A 20,529-nucleotide genomic window follows, 5' to 3' on the forward strand; every position below is an offset into this window, starting at 1 on the left:
CAGAGTGCTCACCCAATCTGCATTTGCTTTCTCCAATGAACAGGAGACTACGTGTAAGCACCGAATGCAATTCACTAAATTGGAGGAAGTGTAAGTGAATTATTGCTTTTTTTGGAATGACCCTTTGAGTCCTGAATGGTGAAAAGGGAAGAGATAAAAAGGTGGATGTTGCTTCTTTATCATTGCATGGGAAAGTGCCCAATTACTATACTCCAATTACAATCAACTCTACTTATTGAGGCAGTAAAGAAGAAGATTGGAATCATTCTCAATGTAATAAAGTTTGTGATAGGTACTGAAAATGATGGCTTCAGCATTTAACTAGAATCTGAGCATATTAAGGAACAGCTGCAAAAAGAATAGTCCAACAACACAAAGACAGAGGGTGAATGAGGAGAGGTGGTGGATGTAAACTATAGCTGTTCTCAGCTGTTCTTAGTATGATATCTGGACAACGAGAAAGAGGAAGGCTAGAAACTCAGTAGTGGAATCGGAGAAGTAATATTGCAGGGATTTGGAAAAGAAGTTGTTCCAGATCTTCTGGCTCATTCAGAAGGAAAAGAGTGAAAACAATCCACGACAGTTTTTACTCACCTGGGCAACACAAGAAAACGAGTACAGTAGTTAATTATGTGATCAGTCAAAGCTAATTTGAGATTGAGGACAAATGGTGCATAGTGGTCACAACCACAAAGGGTGTTACTTGGGACTGATTAGGGATGGCTCATTGCTGTGGCAGAGAAAAAAAATCTAATTGCAGGGTTTAAAATATGGAGTTACAGGAAAGATGAACATGGTTTTACAACTAGTCCTTAATAGGAACACATGCCCTAGCAATTCAGTCGTCACAGTTAAGAGGACTACACTTTTATTTTTTTCGATTTGTCTAGTGAATCTGACCTGCAGGATTAGAGAGAACTATTTTAGCTCTGCAGCCTGATTTGTGGATGACTATTTACCTCAAGTGCCAAGATTAGCAGCTTGCTATACCTGGAAGTTAATGGGAATGGATATTTAAACTATGTCCATTGCCCCAAGGGTCCCATATATACATTTTGCAAACAATAACATAAGAAGGTTAGATAATCACTGCCATTTGTATTGTATTCTGAGGAGTATATAAACTTTGGAGAGTTAATGTCAAACCACTTCAAAGAGAATCCTCTCACTGTTGGATTCACTTTATCAATTCTTTTATACTGAAAGTGATAATGGAAGCAACTAATATTTGATGAGTGGTGTTTTGATTTCTTTAGCAGCACCATGTCTACCAAGTATTCTCAAATAAGAATTCTGACCCCATTTATTTTCCTGCTTTTACAGATGTTAGAATAAATGACCGAGGGATTTACTCATGTAATCTCCACCATCATTACTGTCACCTTTACGAAACCGTCAAAGTTCAACTCAATATCACCAGATCAGGTAAGTGCAGGACTGGATTGGCATGAGGTGGTGAAATTGAACACAGGCATTAACTTAGTGTTTATTCTATTTTCCTTCTGTGCCTGCTTTCTGCGCCTGCTTTTATTTCAGCAAAGCAGATGAAATGTGACTTGATTGAAGTGTTTACAACTTTGAAGGAATAGGACAGATTAGATGGAAGCAGTCTATTTCCAGTGTTAGAGAGATCAAGAATAAGGAAAGTAAATATAACTTTAAATATAACAGATTTATGACATAAGAAATCTTTTATATTTACATTCATAAACACTCAAAATTACTCTGGATCTGCTATAAAATAAAAATCTATTAAGTTAAAATGTTAAAAAAATTTTGAAGTTAAAAGATTGAAAAAAACTATGTACATTTATAACCAGCTAAAAACACTGAAATCAACCTAAATCAATGAAATAAAAACTTCTATTTACCTTTTACCAGTCTTTCAATCTCTCTCATTCATTTTAATTTCTATACTTCATTCATTCATATCTATACTTGTGCCAGGTTCAGTGGGCAGACTTCCCAGCCTGAAAGCTAGGAAATCTTCATTTGACTGACTTGGGCTGGTAACATGTGGCATTATAGTCCATGCTCAGGAATAGACCAGATAGATACAAGCTTACCTGCTAGCAGACCTGCCAATAGGTCTGCCCAGTGTATTTGTTTTTTTAAAATCTCCTCAGGTTTTTGGCTAGTTGAAGTGTCTGACACATTAAAGCAGGAAAAGGCAGTTGGGGCCAACTATTCCATCTATTTTGGATGATAACACCACCAACGCATCTCATCCCCATTTAACTCCACCTACTCACCTTCTCCCCGTTTTCTACAATATTACCTCTTTCAAGCCCTTTTTTAGAAATATCACTTGACCCCATTAAAACACGCTATCCCTGGTAACTTTATTCCACAATGGTGAAGAAAATCCACTAGAAGGAAAGTATGTTTGTTTAAACTTTGTATTTTACAGATCATAAAAATTAACAAGTTGATGTGAATTCATTGTGTTCCACAAGTCTTGGGGTTTAATGGCACCAAGCATGATTTAGGACTGCTGCCTCCATTTCAACATAAATAGCCAACATCTGTTTTATGAAATGCTCAGATTGCGAATCACTAGTAATTGATAACTGGGTGTCAATCTGTTAGAAAAGTAAATGATATCATTAGTCCATTATGCAGTACAGAATGATCATCAATCAATGTACCAATAAACAAGGTCTGCAAAATTAAGCCATATAATATGTTTTTTGTGCATAATGGGCACCAGTTTGCTTAAAATTTTGTTTGTGAATCATGGGATCACGTTAGTAGTATGACTTGTGCTATTTGGGAAGTTGAATAACATGGTACTGTATTGTTTGTGAGTACTGAAAATATGTTATCAAGGCTTGTAGTAATGTTAAGTCTCGTGCTAATTTGATGTCACTAATTTCAAATTTGACTACTTTGAATGACACATGAGAAATAACCTTAACAGGAAGAAGAAATCTCTCCATTCCCCATCAGCCTGCACTACTTAAAGTGATCCTCAGTGATCTTACAGGTTCATAGGTGATTGGTTGGAGTGTCTGTATTTTCAAATGAGCTGTACTGTATGAGTGCTGTACAGAGAGGAAGATAACTTGATCTGAGGTGTAAGGGAGCTCCATCGGGGAAAGAAATGAAGGCTTTGGTTACAACCCTGCTGTGAGGAAAAGAGGATCCAAAGACTAGAGCATGCTGGCAGAAGGAAGAGGCAGAGAAGTGGCATTGCTAGGAGGGACTACCCTCCAAATATATTCTGAGAGTGCAGGTTGCATGGATATACTTTTGAGAATGTTTGGAGGCCAAGGTTTGCCAAGGAATGATCACTGAGACCTGCCAGATACTGCAAGCAAAGGCATGATCGGACTGCTCTACTTGTGGTAATTTAAAGCCCAAGATGCCCACAATTTATTTTCTTTTCACTTATTCCAGGCATCAGCAGCTGACATCAGCCTCTTCTCCAAATTTGCGAGGCACCAGCATGTAAGGGAGAAAACTGTCTGTCTAATCAATGAGAGGGGAATTCATCAACTTCCTCTTGGGTAGAGAGCAGCAGGCAACACAAACGCATGGCTTAGCTGATGTAATGGTCAGAACTATGGACTCTGAGAATTTGCATCATTATTTCATTCTGAAACATGATTGTGCCCAGCATACTCATTGCCACCAGATGGTCCAATGACTGACCTTTGTAGAATCCATGGTTACTCAGGGATCAGAATTTTATTATGGGATTCACAAAATCACTCACAGAATGCTGAAGATTAGTATTCAGTTCCTGAAGCAGAGATTTTAATGCCTGGATCTGTGGGGTCCATCTAATGAAGAGATCCTACATCTTCCCCCGTCCTCAAGCACTTAGGAAGAGCAAAGGAGAGGGCATCATGGCAGGAGGCAGTGACCCTGACATGCTGTAATGACCAATTAATTGCTTTTCATTTTCACTAAGGAACCAGAACACCATCAATATGGCTCAAAGAATGAGGCACTCTGTGCCTACACATATCAAGTCCTCCAGCAGGCCTGGACAGCTAACTAACATGTAACATTAATGCTACATAAGTGCCAGACAATGATCAAAAGCAATGAGGAATTCCAGCCACTACTCCTTGACATTCAGCAACATTATCCTTGCCGCAAACCCCTCAATCAGCATGTTGGGGATCATCATTGATCAGTAACTTACAAGATATTAGTATGACTGCAAGAGCATAACCTAATCAGGGTATTCTGCAGTGCATGACTCAACTTTTGACTACCAGATCCTCTTAAATAGCTCTAAAGGATAAGCCAAAGGTGTGTTGGAATGTGTATACTTTCCTGGATGAGTAGAGTCTACATTACAGAAACAGGTCCTTTTGTCCTTGTCCTTGTCATGTCCTTGCCGGCCATCAAGTCCTCGTCTGTACTAATCCCATTCACTAGTAGTTGATCCGCAGCCTTCGATGTCTTGCTGATTCAAATGCTCGTGTAGATACTTAAATGTTGTGAAGGTACCTACATTCATCATCCACTTAGGCAGTGCATTCCAGATTCTAACCACCCTCTGAGTGAAAAGACTTTTCCTCAGATCCCTTCCAAACCTCTTACCACCTCACTCTAAACCCTCTAATTTTACACACCCTTGTTATGGGAAAACCGTCCAACCATCTACCCTATCTTTGCATGTTATAATTTTGTATATCTCTATCAGTTCCCCTCAGCCTCCTCCGCTTCAAGGAAAATGTATCTAGCTGTTCCAACTCTCCTCATAACTGAATGTTCCTTCCCAGGCAACACCAACAACATTGAAGAAGCTTAATATCGTTAAAACTGCTTGCCTGTCTGATATCTCCATCAACACCTTGAACATTCAGTCTCTCACCATCAGCACTCTGTAGCTATGGTATGTACTATAAACAAAATGCATGGCAACAACTTTTACCAAGGCCTCTTTGACAGCACTTGGTAGATCTGCATATCCACCCCAAAGGCAGTAAACATAAGTAGAATACAATAAAATTCTGATAATTCAGCACCCTTAGGACTTTGGTGGTGCTGGACGAGCAAATTTTCTAGGCTATTGAATATTTCTCCCACTAATACCCCAGCATACTTTTAATTTACTTTTTTTTAATGTTACGGCAGTATAATAAATTTTCCAGTCATTTTAAAGAAAGGGTGGAGAAACAAAACCCAGTGAGCATAAAGGGAGTGAGGGAAACAGGGCCCCAGTGAATTTAAAACGAGTGTGGGAAACCAAACCTGGCAAGCCAGGTGCTGAACCATCAGGATGAATAATCAGATTGCAGATTATTGGAGGTTTATTGTACTAGCACTGCAGTTTTGTCCCCAGGTTACTTACTGTCCTGACATGGAAATAATGTTTACATTTCCTGTTGAGTGGGTCAAAAAGATGGTTCCTCATCACCTTCTCATGAGCTATTTGAAATGATCATTATGTGCTGACTTGCCAACAATACTCATTTCCCACAGCAAACAAAAATTTTAAAAAAGCAAAATTTCGTATTGCTCTACAATTTTTATCTTTTCTCTTATTTTGGCATCCACTTGGCTGCAATTCCTGAATAAAGAACCAATGAAACCAAACTTCAAACCAATATTTATATATTGAATCAAGACTAAAGCTATACAACAAAAACTAAACACCCAAGTGCCTAGCCTCCATGCCATTTTCCATGTGCCTTTGCCTACCCCTCTGTTCCCACAGAGTACTTCTCCAGCTGGTGCAGCTAAGCCAGTGGAAGATCGCACATTTGCACTGAACAGCTCTGGAGCTAAGTGCCTCAGCTATGGATTGCATCATCTCATCATTATCAGCAGCATTCTGAGCAAGGTGTCTGGCAGGTAATTGCAAGGGCACTGTGGAGGGATTAAAAATGCTACATCCTGAGTAATGTCAATTGACTCATTCTCCACAAATTCACTGCTGCTTCTCTGGGCAGTGTCTCAGTAATCATCTTAATCTATTGGAGGACTAATGGAGTCCCATGGCATCTTGAAAACCTTTTTGAAGACCCATGATGGCAGCAGCTGAATTTACTCAGCACTGCAGCTCTTAAACTTTAAAAGCTGAGACATTTCATTGAAGGCTGATTGAAAGCTGTCCCAGTGAAAGCTGAGTCATCTGCCAGCAGATGCAGCTTGATGGTTAGGATCATAATTATTAAAATTGAGCTGACTACTTTTTCTAAAATCCTGTGTAAAATTAGAGCTGGGCTTCCATATGCAATTTAACATTTCATGCAGGCTTACAGGTAGGCCACCAAAAGTTTTTTTTACTGTGCTTATCCAACAACCATCTGGAGTTGGCCACCCCATTAGACCTTATCTGAGTCCTTTGGGGAAACTTGTGTGATATTGCACTCACTTTGTTTCTACTGGCACTTGGAGGCCACCTGTGCTTAATGACACACCATGTATAGGTCTAGACCTGAACTACCACACAGTATGCATGATGCTAGTACCTGAACTGGTGGTTACAAATGTCAGACCAAGCTTCTTTCCGATTCTCTTGTAGTTCAGCAATTAAGACATGACCCCGTACAAGTTTTTTTTTGATAGAAGTTCATATGATTATGAGAGGCATAGATAGACAGCCAGTAACTTTTTCCCAGGGTCAAAATGTCAAACTAGAGGGCATGCATTTAAGGTGAGAGGAGTGAGTTCAAAGGAGATATGTGGGGCAAATTTTTTACACAGAGAGTGGTGGGTGCCTGGAATGCACTGCCAGGGGTGGAGGCAAATATGATAGAGGTGTTTAAGAGGCTCTTAGATAGGCACATGAATGTGCAGAGGATGGAAGGAGATGGATATTGTGTAGACAGAAGGGATTAGTTCAGTTAGGCATTTAATGACTCATTTAATTAGTTCAGCACAACATCATGGGCCGAAGCACCTGTTCTCATATTGTACTGTTCTATGTTATATGTGAAGAAAAACACAAGAGTAAGGTTATAGTAAGGGGAGGGGAGGGGAAGGGAAATAAGAAGTGTAAATATACATCATCTGCAGTTTATAAACCTGAAGAGCTTCTAGGATGATCACAAGATCACAAGACAAGGGAGCAGAAGTAGGCCATTCGGTCCTTAGAGTCTGCTCCAAGGAAAAGAAAGGGAAAAAGAAAAAGAAATGAGAAATGGGAAAAAAAGTCTGCTCCATGAGCTAAAGGGAAAAAAACACTATTCCTTTCTAGCCCCAGCTTCCGGCCTTATCCCCATATCCCTTGATACTTTGACTAATTAGATAACTATCTATCTCCTCCTTAAACACCTCCAATGATCGGGCCTCCACTGCTGTACGTGGCAAAGAATTCCATAAATTCACTACCCTCCGGCTAAAGAAATTTCTCCTCATCTCTGTTTTAAACCTGTACCCTCTAATTCTAAGATTGTGCCCTCTGGTCCTGGACTCACCCACTAAGGGAAACAGTTTGGCCATATCTACTCTGTCCAGTCCTTTCAACATTCTAAATGTTTCTATGAGGTCCCCTCTCATTCTTCTGTACTCCAGTGAGTACAGTCCAAGAGCCGACAAACTCTCATTATACGTAAGCCCTTTCATTCCAGGAATCATCCTCGTAAATCTCCTCTGAATCCTCTCTAACATCAGCACATCCTTCCTAAGATATGGGGCCCAAAACTGCACACAGTGTTCCAAATGAGGCCTCACTAGTGCCCTGTAGAGCCTCATCAACACCTCCCTACTTTTATACACTATACCTCTCGAAGTGAATGCCAACATAGCATTTGCTTTCCTTACCGCCAATCTGACCTGGTGGTTAACCTTCAGGGTATCCTGCACGAGTACCTCCAAGTCCCTTTGTACTTCTGTACTTTGAATTTTCTCCCCTTCTAGATAATAATCTGCCCGTTTATTTCTGTTTCCAAAGTGTACAATGGCACATTTCTCAACATTGAATCTCATCTGCCATTTTCTTGCCCATTCTCCTAAACTATCTAGGTCTCTCTGCAACCTTCCTGTCTCCTCAATACTCCCTACTCCTCCACCTATCTTGGTGTCGTCTGCAAACTTAGCCACAAAACCATTTACTCCATCATCCAAATCGTTAATGTACAAAGTAAAAAGAAGCGGCCCCAACACCGACCCTTGTGGAACACCACTAGTAACCAGTAGCCAACCAGAACAGGATCCTTTTATTCCCACCCTTTGCTTTCTGCCAACCAGCCAATGCTCCACCCATTCTATTATTCTACCTGTAATTCCATGACCTCTCATCTTGATTAATCAGCATCTTGTGCGGAACTGAGGGTGGGAGAGTAGTTTAGGGGTGGTGCTATTAAATAAATGTTGACATGCTCAATGATTTCTGCGCTGCTACTGGCCATGGGGTTCGTAGCAGTTTCTCCAATAATGTCAGTTACTTCCTCAGTCAGGTTGTTTAGCCAGAGATTAACACCAGTTTACTGCTGCTGGCAGCAATTATGTGCCAATTTCTCTTGCAGGAGAAAAGGTAGGTGGGGGGGTGGGTAGTGATTAATGAATGTGATGCATTGTGTCTGGATGATGTGATTGCCACAGTTGAATAGCTGGGACTGTGTAAATTGTGATACAGTACATGGGTATGTATGATGGAGTAGGAGTAGTGATGAATGTGTGGTGGTATGGTGAGGCGTATTAATGTTAGGTGGGAATCTTGATTGATAGAGATGGGTGTTAGGAAAGTGATGTGGGGTATATACCATGGAACATTTTGAGTCAGTGGTGCAGTTGTTGAGTGATGTCTTAATTGACCTTTACAATACATCTGAAGTTTTTGAGAAATGGCATCAACATCTGATGCTTTGCTGCTGGTGTTTATTCATTACTCATCACTGGTACTTCGCGATGGATCAGAATGGTTTCCTGGGCCCCAGGGGAAATGATCACTCCCCTTCCACCTATTATCTGCCCATAAGATATCTCGAGCTATGTCTGATCGTCAGCTCTCTGTCTTGCTGCAACGTTATTTCTAGCAAGCTTCCCTAACCTTTTGAATGACTTCTAGCATTTGTCAGAGGCAGATAAAGACATGGTTCAGTCAATGCTGTCTAGCTTTAACTGGGGTTTGCCTTGTGCTATGTGAATGTACATTGATAAAGTTAGCAGTGTTTTTGGCACTGGCTGGAAGCTGCAATCATGATAATGAGCTGTGAGTATGAATTTTAATGTATCTGGTCAAAGTGGTATGGGTTATGGAATTGTGTAATACAATTCCAGCACTACCCAACTTCTTCCATTAGATATTTCTTTAACTCAAAGTTAATAAACAATTCACAGCTGTGAAATATAGACAGAGAATGACAATTTCCTCTTGTGCTGTTTCACATAAATGTGGTCTGACAGATCTTATAGAAGTCAAATCAGTCATTAGCATTCCTGGAGAATTACTGTAAATACAGGGAGCATAATATTGCTTCCCACAAATGTGTTTTACCAGAACATTTCTATTTTTACTGTTGCTGAAACAGTAAACACTCTTAAAGTTCTGTTGGGTGTTCCACTTGAGATGGGTTTTAACGTAATCATTGATGACATTTAATCATCACTGAGTTCTCTACCCTCATCTCCTACAATAATTGTGAGGAGCTTCATGGATCGTTTTGTCACTAAGGCCAAGATAAATAGTTCAATTGCTTTTGGTGTTTCCTTCTTGCTTATTGGGCCATGACTTCCCACAAGTTCAAAATGCTGGAGGAACTCAGCAAGTCAGGCAGCATCTATGGAGGGAAATAAACAATCAATATTTTGGGTCGAGACCTTCATCAGGACTGTAAAGGAAGAGTGCAGAATAAGAAGGTCAGGGGAAGGGTCGAGCACAGGCTGGCAGGTGATAGGTGAGTCCAGGTGAGGGGGGGAAGGTAGGTGGGTGGGGGAGGGGTATGTAAGAAGGGAGTGATGTAAGAAGCTGAGAGGTGATAGGTAGAAGAGGCAAAGGACTGAAAAAGAAGGAATCTGGTAGGAGAGGGCAGTAGACCATGGAAAAATTGGAAAAAAGGGAAGGAGGTGGGGAATAGATGGGCAGGTCATTAAGGCAGGGGACAGGAAAGAGAAGGCGTGAGTGGGCCACAGGAATAAGGCAAAACAAACAGTGGTGGGGGGGGGGTGCGGGGTTACTGGAAGTTAGAAAAATCGATGTTGAGGCCTTCAGGTTGCAGACTACCAAGGCAAAATATGCGGTGTTGTTCCTCTGACCTGCATCTGGCCTCAACATGGCAGTAGAGGAGGCCGTGGATAGACATGTCAGTAGGGGTATGGGTCTCCATACCATATTTGTGTGTGTTGCTCCAGATTCCAGCATCTGTAGAATCTCTTGTGTCTCCCCACATGTTCACAATTTAGTCCTGAAATCACTTTTTTTCTCTAGATTCTCCTATCTCCTCCCTTGCATTCTCTGACCTCACCTTATTTAGGAGAGGCATCTCCAGTTCACAATGTTATTCTGACCTGAGTGTTGACAACACAATTTCCCTTCCTACAAATAGTTTTGCTGTTGTTAACAGTTCTTCATCTTCAGCTGTTGTTCCCCCACCCCTTTAAGTCAGCTGTCATCAACCCCTCTCTTCAGAAAAGAAAACCTGGTAACATGGGTTCTAAGAAATTATCAACCCATTTCTAACCTTTCTTTTCTATTCAAAGCATTTGAATATGTTGATGCTTAATCCATGCCCATTTGCCTTCAGTTTTATCTTTGAATTCTGTCCTTTGAATGCTTTCTGGCCCTGACACAGTGCCCTGTGATTTTGACCTTAGTAAATTTGCTCTCCTCAACCTCTTGACTCAAACCACAGCCCTCAACATAATTGATCACTCTCCCTACCATCCAATCTGATTGAGTAGGCACAGAGGGATCAAGAACTTGTGAACATAGAATGAAGGCATTTGGTGAAAGAACTCTAAGTGACATGAGGAAAAGAAATTCTTTGCACACCAAGTGGTCAGGATCTAGAACGCATTTCTCAGGATAACAGTGGAAGCAGATGAAACTATGGCATGTGAAAGACAGCTGGACAAATAACTGAAAGGAAAGACATTGTAGCCTACATGGAGAGGGCATAAAAGTTGAACTAGCTGGATTATTCTTATCAGAACTGGTATAAATGTTGGCCAATTCCATGTTGTAACCATTCTGTGACTCCATGGTCCACCTGGATGGAACTGCTCATCTTTGGTTTCAATTTTATATATTGCATTATAGCCAGAATCTCTGGCAATTGAAAGGTCTGCTGCCAACCTTGAGATTAAGAATGAAAACTAACTGAAAACTTCAAGCTCTCCTTATTATGATTGTTCACTCGACAAATTTGCACAAATACCTTGATAACCCAAAAGAGAATGAAACGTCTTAATTCACTCTTACCTATTCCTCCAAACTCTGGATTAAAAAATACCAGCTTGATGATTCCATTGCCCGTGGTGTAAGAGTGAAGCCAGCTACTAGGTTTCAAAAGTATGACTCAAAATATGGTGTAAGAGAGTAAATATTGACAATTGAACTGGAGGGCAGCCAAGTTAACAATCATACGTATTGACATTAAAAAGTACAGTTTGGAAAAGTCCAACCCACTTGATTTTTTTTCCACTTTTGGAGGAATTCAAAATGAGGGATCTTAATTTGAAGATAATCATCAGTACATTCAATAAGAAATTCAGTAGAAATTTCTTCACTTTAAAATATGGAATCAGGCAAAGAGCGTAGATGCCTTAAAGAGGAAGTTAGATAAATATGTGAGGGAGAAAGGAATAATATATGTTCATTTGATAAGATGAAGTTAGATGGGAGGAGGTTTGTGTTAAACGGAAACCCCAATATAAACCTGTTGGCTGAATGGCCTATTTCTTTGCTGAAGATATTATGTAACTCAAACATATAACCACTTGGATACATTTTAGTTCAACCTCATACAAATAAAAGGCATAGGAAATTATATTCTCCATCATCAAACCTTACATCTGAGGCTAGAATTTTTTGTATTTGCCATTGTTTATTTCTTTTAATTAGTTGCCCCTTTTAGGAAATGAGATAAGTTTTGATTTCCAGAAAAAGTGATATCCACTCAACAACAGCATTAAGACTCTCGTCTTATAAAATCATAAGTAAATCAATTATTAATATGTACCTGTTACCTCTGAATTTCCCCTCTTCTTATAAGCAAACAGCAACAGGATCTTCTGAGCTTGGTTCAATGCCAATATCTAACATCATTTCAATTTGGGCATTCAGCACAGCTCTGGCTGACTTGAATACCTACAAAATAACCTTTAACATTCCTGAAACAAAAACATCTTTCCATGGTCTTTTCTTCTGATCTGCTCTGTTTTAGGCTTTTAGCAATCCATAATATTATAATTCCTTGAATGTTAAGTTAACTTATAAACATTATAAATTTATATGTCCCTTTTTTAAATGGAAAGTAGCTTGAATAAGTTCCTCACACAGTATTTACACCTTATACCGCAAAGGGATTCCATTACCACTATTAGAATGAACAAATAATTACATTGCGGCAAGTTTACATAATTTTTGTGTTTAAAAAAAGGAAAAGAAAAATCTATGAAGAAAATATAAATTAAGTTTGCAGTGGATCACTTCAAAATGAGCACTGATTTATTTCCCTACATCCTGTGCTAAATAATAGAACATGCAATAGTATAGAACAGGAACAGGCCCTTTGGTCCATGATGTCTGTGCTGAACATGATGCCAAATTAAACTAATCCCTTATGCCTGCACATGACCTATATCCCTCCACTCTCTGCATATTCATGTGTCTATCTAAAAGCCTCTTAAATGCCACTATCGTATCTGTTTCTACCACCAACCCTGGCAGTGTGTTCCAGGCACCTACCACTCTGTTTAAAAAAAACTTGCCCTGTACATCTCCTTTAAACTTACCCCCCTCACTTTAAAGTTATGCCCTTTACTATTTCATACTTCTACCCTGTGAAAAAGATTCTGACTGTCTACCCTATCTATGCCTCTCATAATTTTATAAACTTCTATAAGGTCTCCTCTCAGCTTCCGATGCTCCAGAGAAAACAATCCCAAGTTTCTCCAATCTCTCCTTATAGCTAATAGCCTCTAATCCAGGCAGCATCCTGGTAAACCTCTTCTGCACCCTTTCCAAAGCTTCCACATTGTTCCTGTAATGGGGCGGCCAGAACTGCACACGGTACTCCAAGTGCGGCCTAACCAAGTTTTATACAGCTGCAACACGACTTCTTGACTGATAGTCAATGACCCAACCAATAAAGGCAAACATACCATACGCCTTCTTTACCACTCTACTTATTTAATTTCTAGATCCTTAGCTGCACTGAAGTGAAAGCTACATTTGGTGCAAGCTCTTCATGTGCATTCTTCATGTGACCTCCTAACTAAGTATTCTTTGTGCTTACAGCAAAAAAAGTGAAGAGGTTTTGGGATGGAGAGAAGGCAGTTGTGGTGGCATTACTTGGTACTACTGTGGTACTGCCCTGTGAAAATTACAACCCTATTTGGACAGAGAGACACAGTGAAGAAGAGCAGCAGGTAGTCCATTGGGACAGATCACCTCCAGGTGTTTGGCATGACCAGGCTGACCGTCTGATTGACCTCTATGCTTCTGGGGAACAGCGATCTTATGGTCCCCAGTTTATTAGGAAAAGGATGAATATATCAGAGACTGCATTCAAAGATGGTGACTTCTCACTGACCATTTCTAACCTTCGCTTTAGTGATGAGGGACTCTACTCGTGTGATTTGCACCACCATTACTGTGGAATTCATGAGAGACGCATCTTCAGACTTTTTATTACGGAGCCAATCAAAGTGAACTTTACATATAAAACACGTAAGTTATTTTTTATAATATTACACATTCCATTACTTGTCCCCATCTGGTACTTTGGATGTTAAATCCTATAACAAAGACAAGGGCAGCTATTTCTTGTTTTATGTTTTATTTTTCTTTGATTTCTCCCCTCAAACATTTTATGAAAATTTCCAGTAGGTATGGAGTCATTGTTAGATGCATTTCCATTCTCCCAGTTTGTTATGGTGGAATTATGGTCCTGTATTAACATAACATGCATATTTTGAAAAGGGATTGCTAGCTAGAAATGAGGAGCAAGAATGTGAGATGAATTCCAACTAGCTCTGGGTTGTGAATACCTGTAACCCCTGTACTGCTGTCAAGACTGAGAAAAACTAACTTAACATAGTTTGGAACTTAAACTTGAAACATTCCTGGTTTGTCTGGCTCAGTGCCATAATAAAACAGAATAAGAAGGAAACCAACTAGAATCTATGCAAGAAGGTATGTTCAACCACTAAAGAGGTGGTCTAGTGTGCCTTCATCGCATGATTAACATTTTGCTATGCATATCCTGTTGAAGATGTTAAGTGCACAACCTTTTAGCTGAATACAGGATTATAAGAGAAACAATCACAAAAAATCATGAAACCTGACGATCTAGACCCCTTGCTTCTCTTGGTCCTCTTTACTATAATCCCTCTTTATTTCTTTTCTGCCATGCTTCTCTGTCTTAAATATAAGAAAGTAAGTAGAAGTAGAAGTAAACCATTCAGCCTGTTGCACCTGCTACACCATTTAGTAAGACTATGGATGATCCTTTACCTCAATGCCACTGTTTTATACTGACCCCATATACCTTGATTATCTTAATAGTCAAAAACCTTCCAGTCTCAATCTTGAATTTATGCAATGACTGATCCTGCACCACCTTCTTGAGTAAAGAATTCCAAATATTTACTAGCCTCTGGATGAGGAAATTTCTTCTCATCTTTATCCTCAATGGCTGATCCCTTATTTTGAAACTGACTCCGGGTTCCGGATAACCCAAACAGATGAAACATCATCCTTGCATCTATTCTGTCAAACCTTAAAAGAAATCTGTATGTTTCAGTGAGATCATCTCTCAATCTTTTAAACTTTAGAGAATATAAACCGCATCTTTATCTCTCTTCATATGCAAAACCACCATCCCGGGAATCAATTAGATAGGGAAACCAGACTTGTACACAACATTGTGTGATCTCACCAGTTGGAAAAAAATAAGGGGAGAGCAAGTAAGGTTGGAGTTTACTCTATAGAGTTCGGAACTGAGAGGTGATCTTATTGTGTTAAAGGCTCAGGATAAGGGTTGACTGGGACGAAGATGAGGAGAAATTCTTTTCATAAAGAATTATAAATCTTTGGAATTTTCTACTACCTCCGGATGCTCAGAGGTAGACTGTATTTAATGCTGAGAGCAATGGATTTTTATACACTAAGGATATCAAAGGATATGGGAATTGAGTGAGAAAGAGGATTTGAATCACAAAATCATCCATGATCTTATTGCATGGAAGGTCAGGCTTCAGGGACCAGATTGCCTATCCCTGCTTTGGGTTCTTCTATTTTAAAGTCAGAAGTGAGGAATTTGTTCATCTTTGGACATGGGGCCAATCTGAATAATTTTAATGAACTTTGGTCATCTATTGGGCTTCCCGAGACAGCTTCTAGGACATGGTTGGGGAGGGGTTGGGATGGCAGTAGTCCATAATAACAGTGTGGTGCCAAGAGAAGTACTCCTGGTCCCTCTTGTTCCACATTAAAGTAAGTATAAAAAAGCAAAAGCTTTCTGTCATTAGATAGATCTCTTTAAAGAACAGGAAAAGCTGAATATCTACAAATTTTTGAAAAGGGGTGGAGCCTATGGTGACCTCTTCATTGGCATATACACAGGGTCTGATAACCAGTTAAGACTCTCCCCAGGGATGCCTGAGTTTTATACAAGCTAATATGGTCCCAGACATATTGCAATGTGAGATGTATCCCTGCTAAATAGGATAACTTTGCATCAAAGGAAAGGGTAAAACTAGGTCAAGATTTTCCCTTGAACCTTAAAAATATTAGTAATTTATCTTTTTGTTCAGTGAATGCTGCAAAGTGATAGAGAATACAAGAGGGTAACAAATTTTATCATGTGGCAGATACTTCCTAAAATAAAACAATGTGTTGCAAGACTGTGAGAAAGTAGAAAATTATGTCAATGTAAAACAAATAATCAGAACATTTAATTGTGGCACACTAACCCCTGAAAATTTTAAACTCAGTCAAGGCCAAGGAAGAAATATACTGCCGTTTAATTAATTGTGAGTCCTGCAACATATGTCTGAAGCCTCCAGAGGAAAGAAATCAGTTGTTTTTGCTCTATCCAGAACACTGCCATGTAAGGAGAGAAGTGAGGAAGTACAGTTTAATCCAAAGTAAACAAGGCCTGGCTATTGATCGAGTTGGACATCTGTTCAACAATACTGTGCTCAGGATCCTTGGCCCACAGCTTTGGACTTAAGCAAACCCTTCAAAAAAAAATCTGGGGTGAGAGAGGATGATTATATTTTAATTACTGCAAGCAAATATATTATTTAAAATCAGTATTAGAGGTTTTTCTTAGAATTTTGGAGGTTATTTTTGCTGCTCAAATCGCACATAATTTAACCTAGTCAGTCTTTAATTGGTACCAGCCCAGCGGGAGAGAGCTGCCCAAAGCTTGTAATTATCTTTTTGCCTTCACCCTTCTGGTTTTGCTTTTTTTCTTCTTCTCCCCTTTACTGTTCAATTACCGAACTCATGGCATTGCTCTACTGAAAGGTGTTTTACATCCCTAGCTGTTTTACAAGTTTGCTTCTGAGAATTTCTAGAATTTCTGAACTACATCCTGTTCAGTCGATTTAAAGCATATGGAAACCATGTGTAACTGGCTGCATTTCAGAACCTCAATATTGTTTATCCTTTTGGAAATACTTCTATCAGGAAAACTTGCTTTATCAAAGAAAAGCTCTATTGTAGACAGTGAAGAAGGTTATCAAAAATTATAGCTAGGTAAGTGGGCCAAAGATTGGCAAATGGCTTTCAGTTCAGATAAGTGCATTTGGGGAAGTCAAACCAGGATAGAACTTGTACAGTGAATGTTTGGACCCTGAGGGGTGTTGTGGAATAGAGGGACCTTGGAGTACGAGTACATAGTTCACTGAAAACAGTGTCACAGGTAGACAGGGTGGTGAAGAAGGTATTTGGTGGCCTTCATTAGTCAGGGCATGAGTTTAGGAGTTGGGATGTTATTTTGCACTTGTAGAAGACGTTGGTGAGACTGCACTTGGAGTATTGTGTACAGTTCCAGTCGCCCTGTTATAGGAAAAACACTAAACTGAAAAGAGCGCAGAGAAGATTTAAGGGGGTGCTGCCAGGACTCGAGGGACTGAGTTATAGGGAGGGGTTGAGCAGTCTAGGACTTTATTCCTTGGAACATAGGAGATTGAGTGGTGACTTGATAGAGGTATTAAATCATGAGGGGTATAAATAGAGTGAATGCACAGAGCCTTTTTCCAAGGGAAGGGGAACTAAAAACCAGAAGGCATAGGATTAAGGTGAGAAGTGAAAGATTTAAAAGGGACCAAAGGGGCAACTTCTTCATACAGAAGGTTGTGCATATATGGAATGAGTTGCCAGAGGAAGTGGTTGAGGCAGGAACAATAACAAATCTAAAAGAGATTTGGATAACTACATGGACAGGAGGGGATTAGAGGGATATGGGCCAAACACAGGCAAATAGGACTAGCTTGGTGGGCACCATGGTCAGCACGGACTTATTTGGCAAAAGGGTCTGGTTCCATCCTCTATTATGCTATGACTATGACAAAGGAAAGTTTTGTGCACTTAAGTTACAGAAAGAAGGCCGGGTGTGAAATAAAAACTCACTGTTTAATGTTAAATCCAAAAAAAATTCAAACGTTAGTCACCTAGTATCTAGAACTCCTAGACATGATAGCCAAATGACCAGTTCGCCTTCATCACAGTGACTTTGATTCCAATTGACAAACAAAGGATATTGAACTTTCCTTCCAGTGACATGCATAAAAGGAGGTCAAGGAAAGTTTTGAGATATTTCTTTGAATTGGAGTGAAAGATTAAAATTACCGTAGATAATGCAGTGCTGCTGACTGGAAATGCTGGGCAGATAGGATGCTATGGCAGTTGTATGTTTGAAGTCTTTTCAAAATAGCTTTGTTACTTTTATTTTAAGTAACAAAAATTGAAAACTTAACTAAAGTGTGCAGGATGCACCACAGCCCATCCTGCAATGTCCCCTAGTTGTGGAAGGCTTCAAGCGTATCAGCAGATTCCATTTGCTTCTTCTCCAGGGACACCAAGCATGGTTGCTAAATTGGCTGATGACTCAAAAAAAGGTAGGTAAATTGTGAAGAAAATATAAGGAAGCTACAAAGAGAAATAAGTAGTTACTTATGAGGCAAATGTGGTATATCCATTTTGGCAGAAAAAAAAGAAAGAAGCATATGTGGGGTGTTGGTGAGATCACATCAAGAATACTACATGCAGTATTGGTCTCCTTATTTAAGAAAGGATAAAATTCATTGAAAACAGTTTAGAGAAGGTTTACCTGACTGCTACCTGGAATGGGTGAGTTGTCCTGTATTGGAGAGAATAGACAGTCTGGACTTGAATGTACTGTTGTTTTGAACAGGGAAGGTGACTTGATTGAAACATGTAGGATCCTGGAGGTCTCAAAAGAATGGATGTGGAGATGATATTTCTTTGTGGGAGAATCTAAAGTTAGGGATCACTACTTAAAAATTTGTGGGCACCCATTTCAGATAAATGGGTGAATTTTTTTTCTCTCAGAGGATTGTAAGATTTTAGAACTATTATTCAAAGGACAATAGAAGCAGAGCCTTTAAATATTTTAAAGGCAGGGTTAGGTAGATTCACATTAAGAAAGGGGCACGAGATTAATGGAGGTAGGAGGGAATGCAGAGTTGAGATTGTAGTCAAATCAGCCATGATCTTAAAGAATGGCAGAGCAGGCTTGAGGGGCTGAGGGGACTCCTCAGTAGCCAACTACTTGTTCCTGTGAATTGCCATCTTAACCTGACCCAAGGGTAGCCTGATGAGGTGGTTCCCTGTCATGCTTGACCTCTCTGTATCAGATGCCCAAAGATCAGGAGCATGGGGCTAAGGTGCAACTAGAACATAATGAGCCATTCCTTCAAACTCTTAAATTCAGTCTGCCACCTCTTGCACTTCATTTATATTTGTCAAGGATGATGCATGCATTCCTCTAAATTCTAAAAAAATTACAAGTAATCCATGAATCTAGTCAAAGATTTATTGCTCTGTGCAATACCCTTTGTCCAAAGAAAAGAGAGCACTTCACTGCAGGCATTTCTCAATTCCAGATGTCAAGGAAGATCATTAGGGCAAGAGCATCACAATAGGGAAGCCACTGCATAGTACTAATTGGCACAGCAAGGATTTTCTTAAATTGTGATGAGCCAGCTCGCAAGGTGGGTTTTAGTGCTGCAATGAGCAGTTCCAGGGTCAGCCTGCCAGGATTGTTCTGCACATTTGAGATTCCTCAACACTCCTGGTGCAAATATTGTGCCAGCCAGTGGAAGAAAACTCCAGCTAAAGATGGCAATATTCCAGACTCCAATTAAATCTCAGTAAAAGATAGGCAGCTCATCTCAAGGGACATAACCACCAATTACCACGGGAGTGCTACCTCACTGTAATGGCCTAATTGCTGATGAAGAAACTACATCACCCCTATCTTTGTGTTCGTTTCTAAGTAGTTTTTAGTTAATCGAGGCTTGTGTCTTTTGATTTAAATATGATAGGTTCAGAAAGTCTATTTTCCACGTATTGGAAAAGTAAAATATTTTATGTGTCCTGCTCCAGATGAAGTAATTCTGGAGTGAGAATGAGGAGTGTGATTCATGCAAGCCTTCATAAAATAGTGTTAAAGTTACATTCTTTTATGACTGATACACAACCTATTGTGTAGTCATTCTGTTCAACAGTTGTTAACACTTCTTTTCTACTTTATTTCTAAATAATGAGAATTTCTGTGTCTGATGTTGTTCATGAGAGTGGCTGTTTTGAGGTTGAAGTGCTGTGTTTGAGTGTAAGTGCTGAGGCTTTGTCTCGAGAAACTTTGGTGCGGAAGCTGAGCAGTGATGAGATGGTAAGATCTTTCACTTTCCTCAATAGTCTTGATGATTTATAGATGGCAGTCATATGCTCCTTCTGCAGGATGTGGGAGATCAGGAAAACTTCCATTGTCCCTGGTGATTCTTCCTGTGGGAAATGAGTCCAGCTGCAGCTCCTGACTGACTGCATAGAGCAACTGGAGCTGCATTTGGACTCACTCAGGAGCATCTGTGACGCTGAGAGTGTCATAGACAGGAGCTTTAGTGAGGTGGTCACTCCAAAGGTACAGGCAGCAGGTAGTTAGGTGATCACCAGGAAAGTAGAGGGGGAAGACAGGGAGTGCAGGATTCCCTTGTGGCCATTCCCCTATTTTGAATACTGTTGGACAGGATGGCTTTTCAGAGGCGAGGTCCCCTTAAGGATCAGTGTGGTCGTCCATGTGTGGAGCCACAGGAGACAGGTGAAGTGTTAAATGAATGTTAATCTGTATTTACTGTGGAAAAGGTCATGGAAGCTAGTGAATTCAGGAAAGAAAACACTGATGTCCTGAAACATACCATGAATACAAA

General features: G+C 39.9%; 1 protein-coding gene across 4 annotated transcripts in view; it reads left to right on the forward strand.

The window, feature by feature from the left end:
• LOC127583281 (matrix remodeling-associated protein 8-like) overlaps positions 1–20,529 on the forward strand; it is a 54,794-nt gene that overhangs the window by 18,896 nt on the left and 15,369 nt on the right. For all 4 annotated transcript variants that reach the window (XM_052039069.1, XM_052039070.1, XM_052039071.1 and 1 more), the window contains exons 4-5: positions 1,324–1,425; positions 13,367–13,798. In XM_052039069.1, the coding sequence (XP_051895029.1) occupies positions 1,324–1,425; positions 13,367–13,798 (534 nt within the window). The remainder of the gene's footprint in view (positions 1–1,323; positions 1,426–13,366; positions 13,799–20,529) is intronic.

Source organism: Pristis pectinata, chromosome 26 (assembly GCF_009764475.1).
Source record: "Pristis pectinata isolate sPriPec2 chromosome 26, sPriPec2.1.pri, whole genome shotgun sequence".
Lineage (NCBI taxonomy): Eukaryota > Metazoa > Chordata > Chondrichthyes > Rhinopristiformes > Pristidae > Pristis > Pristis pectinata.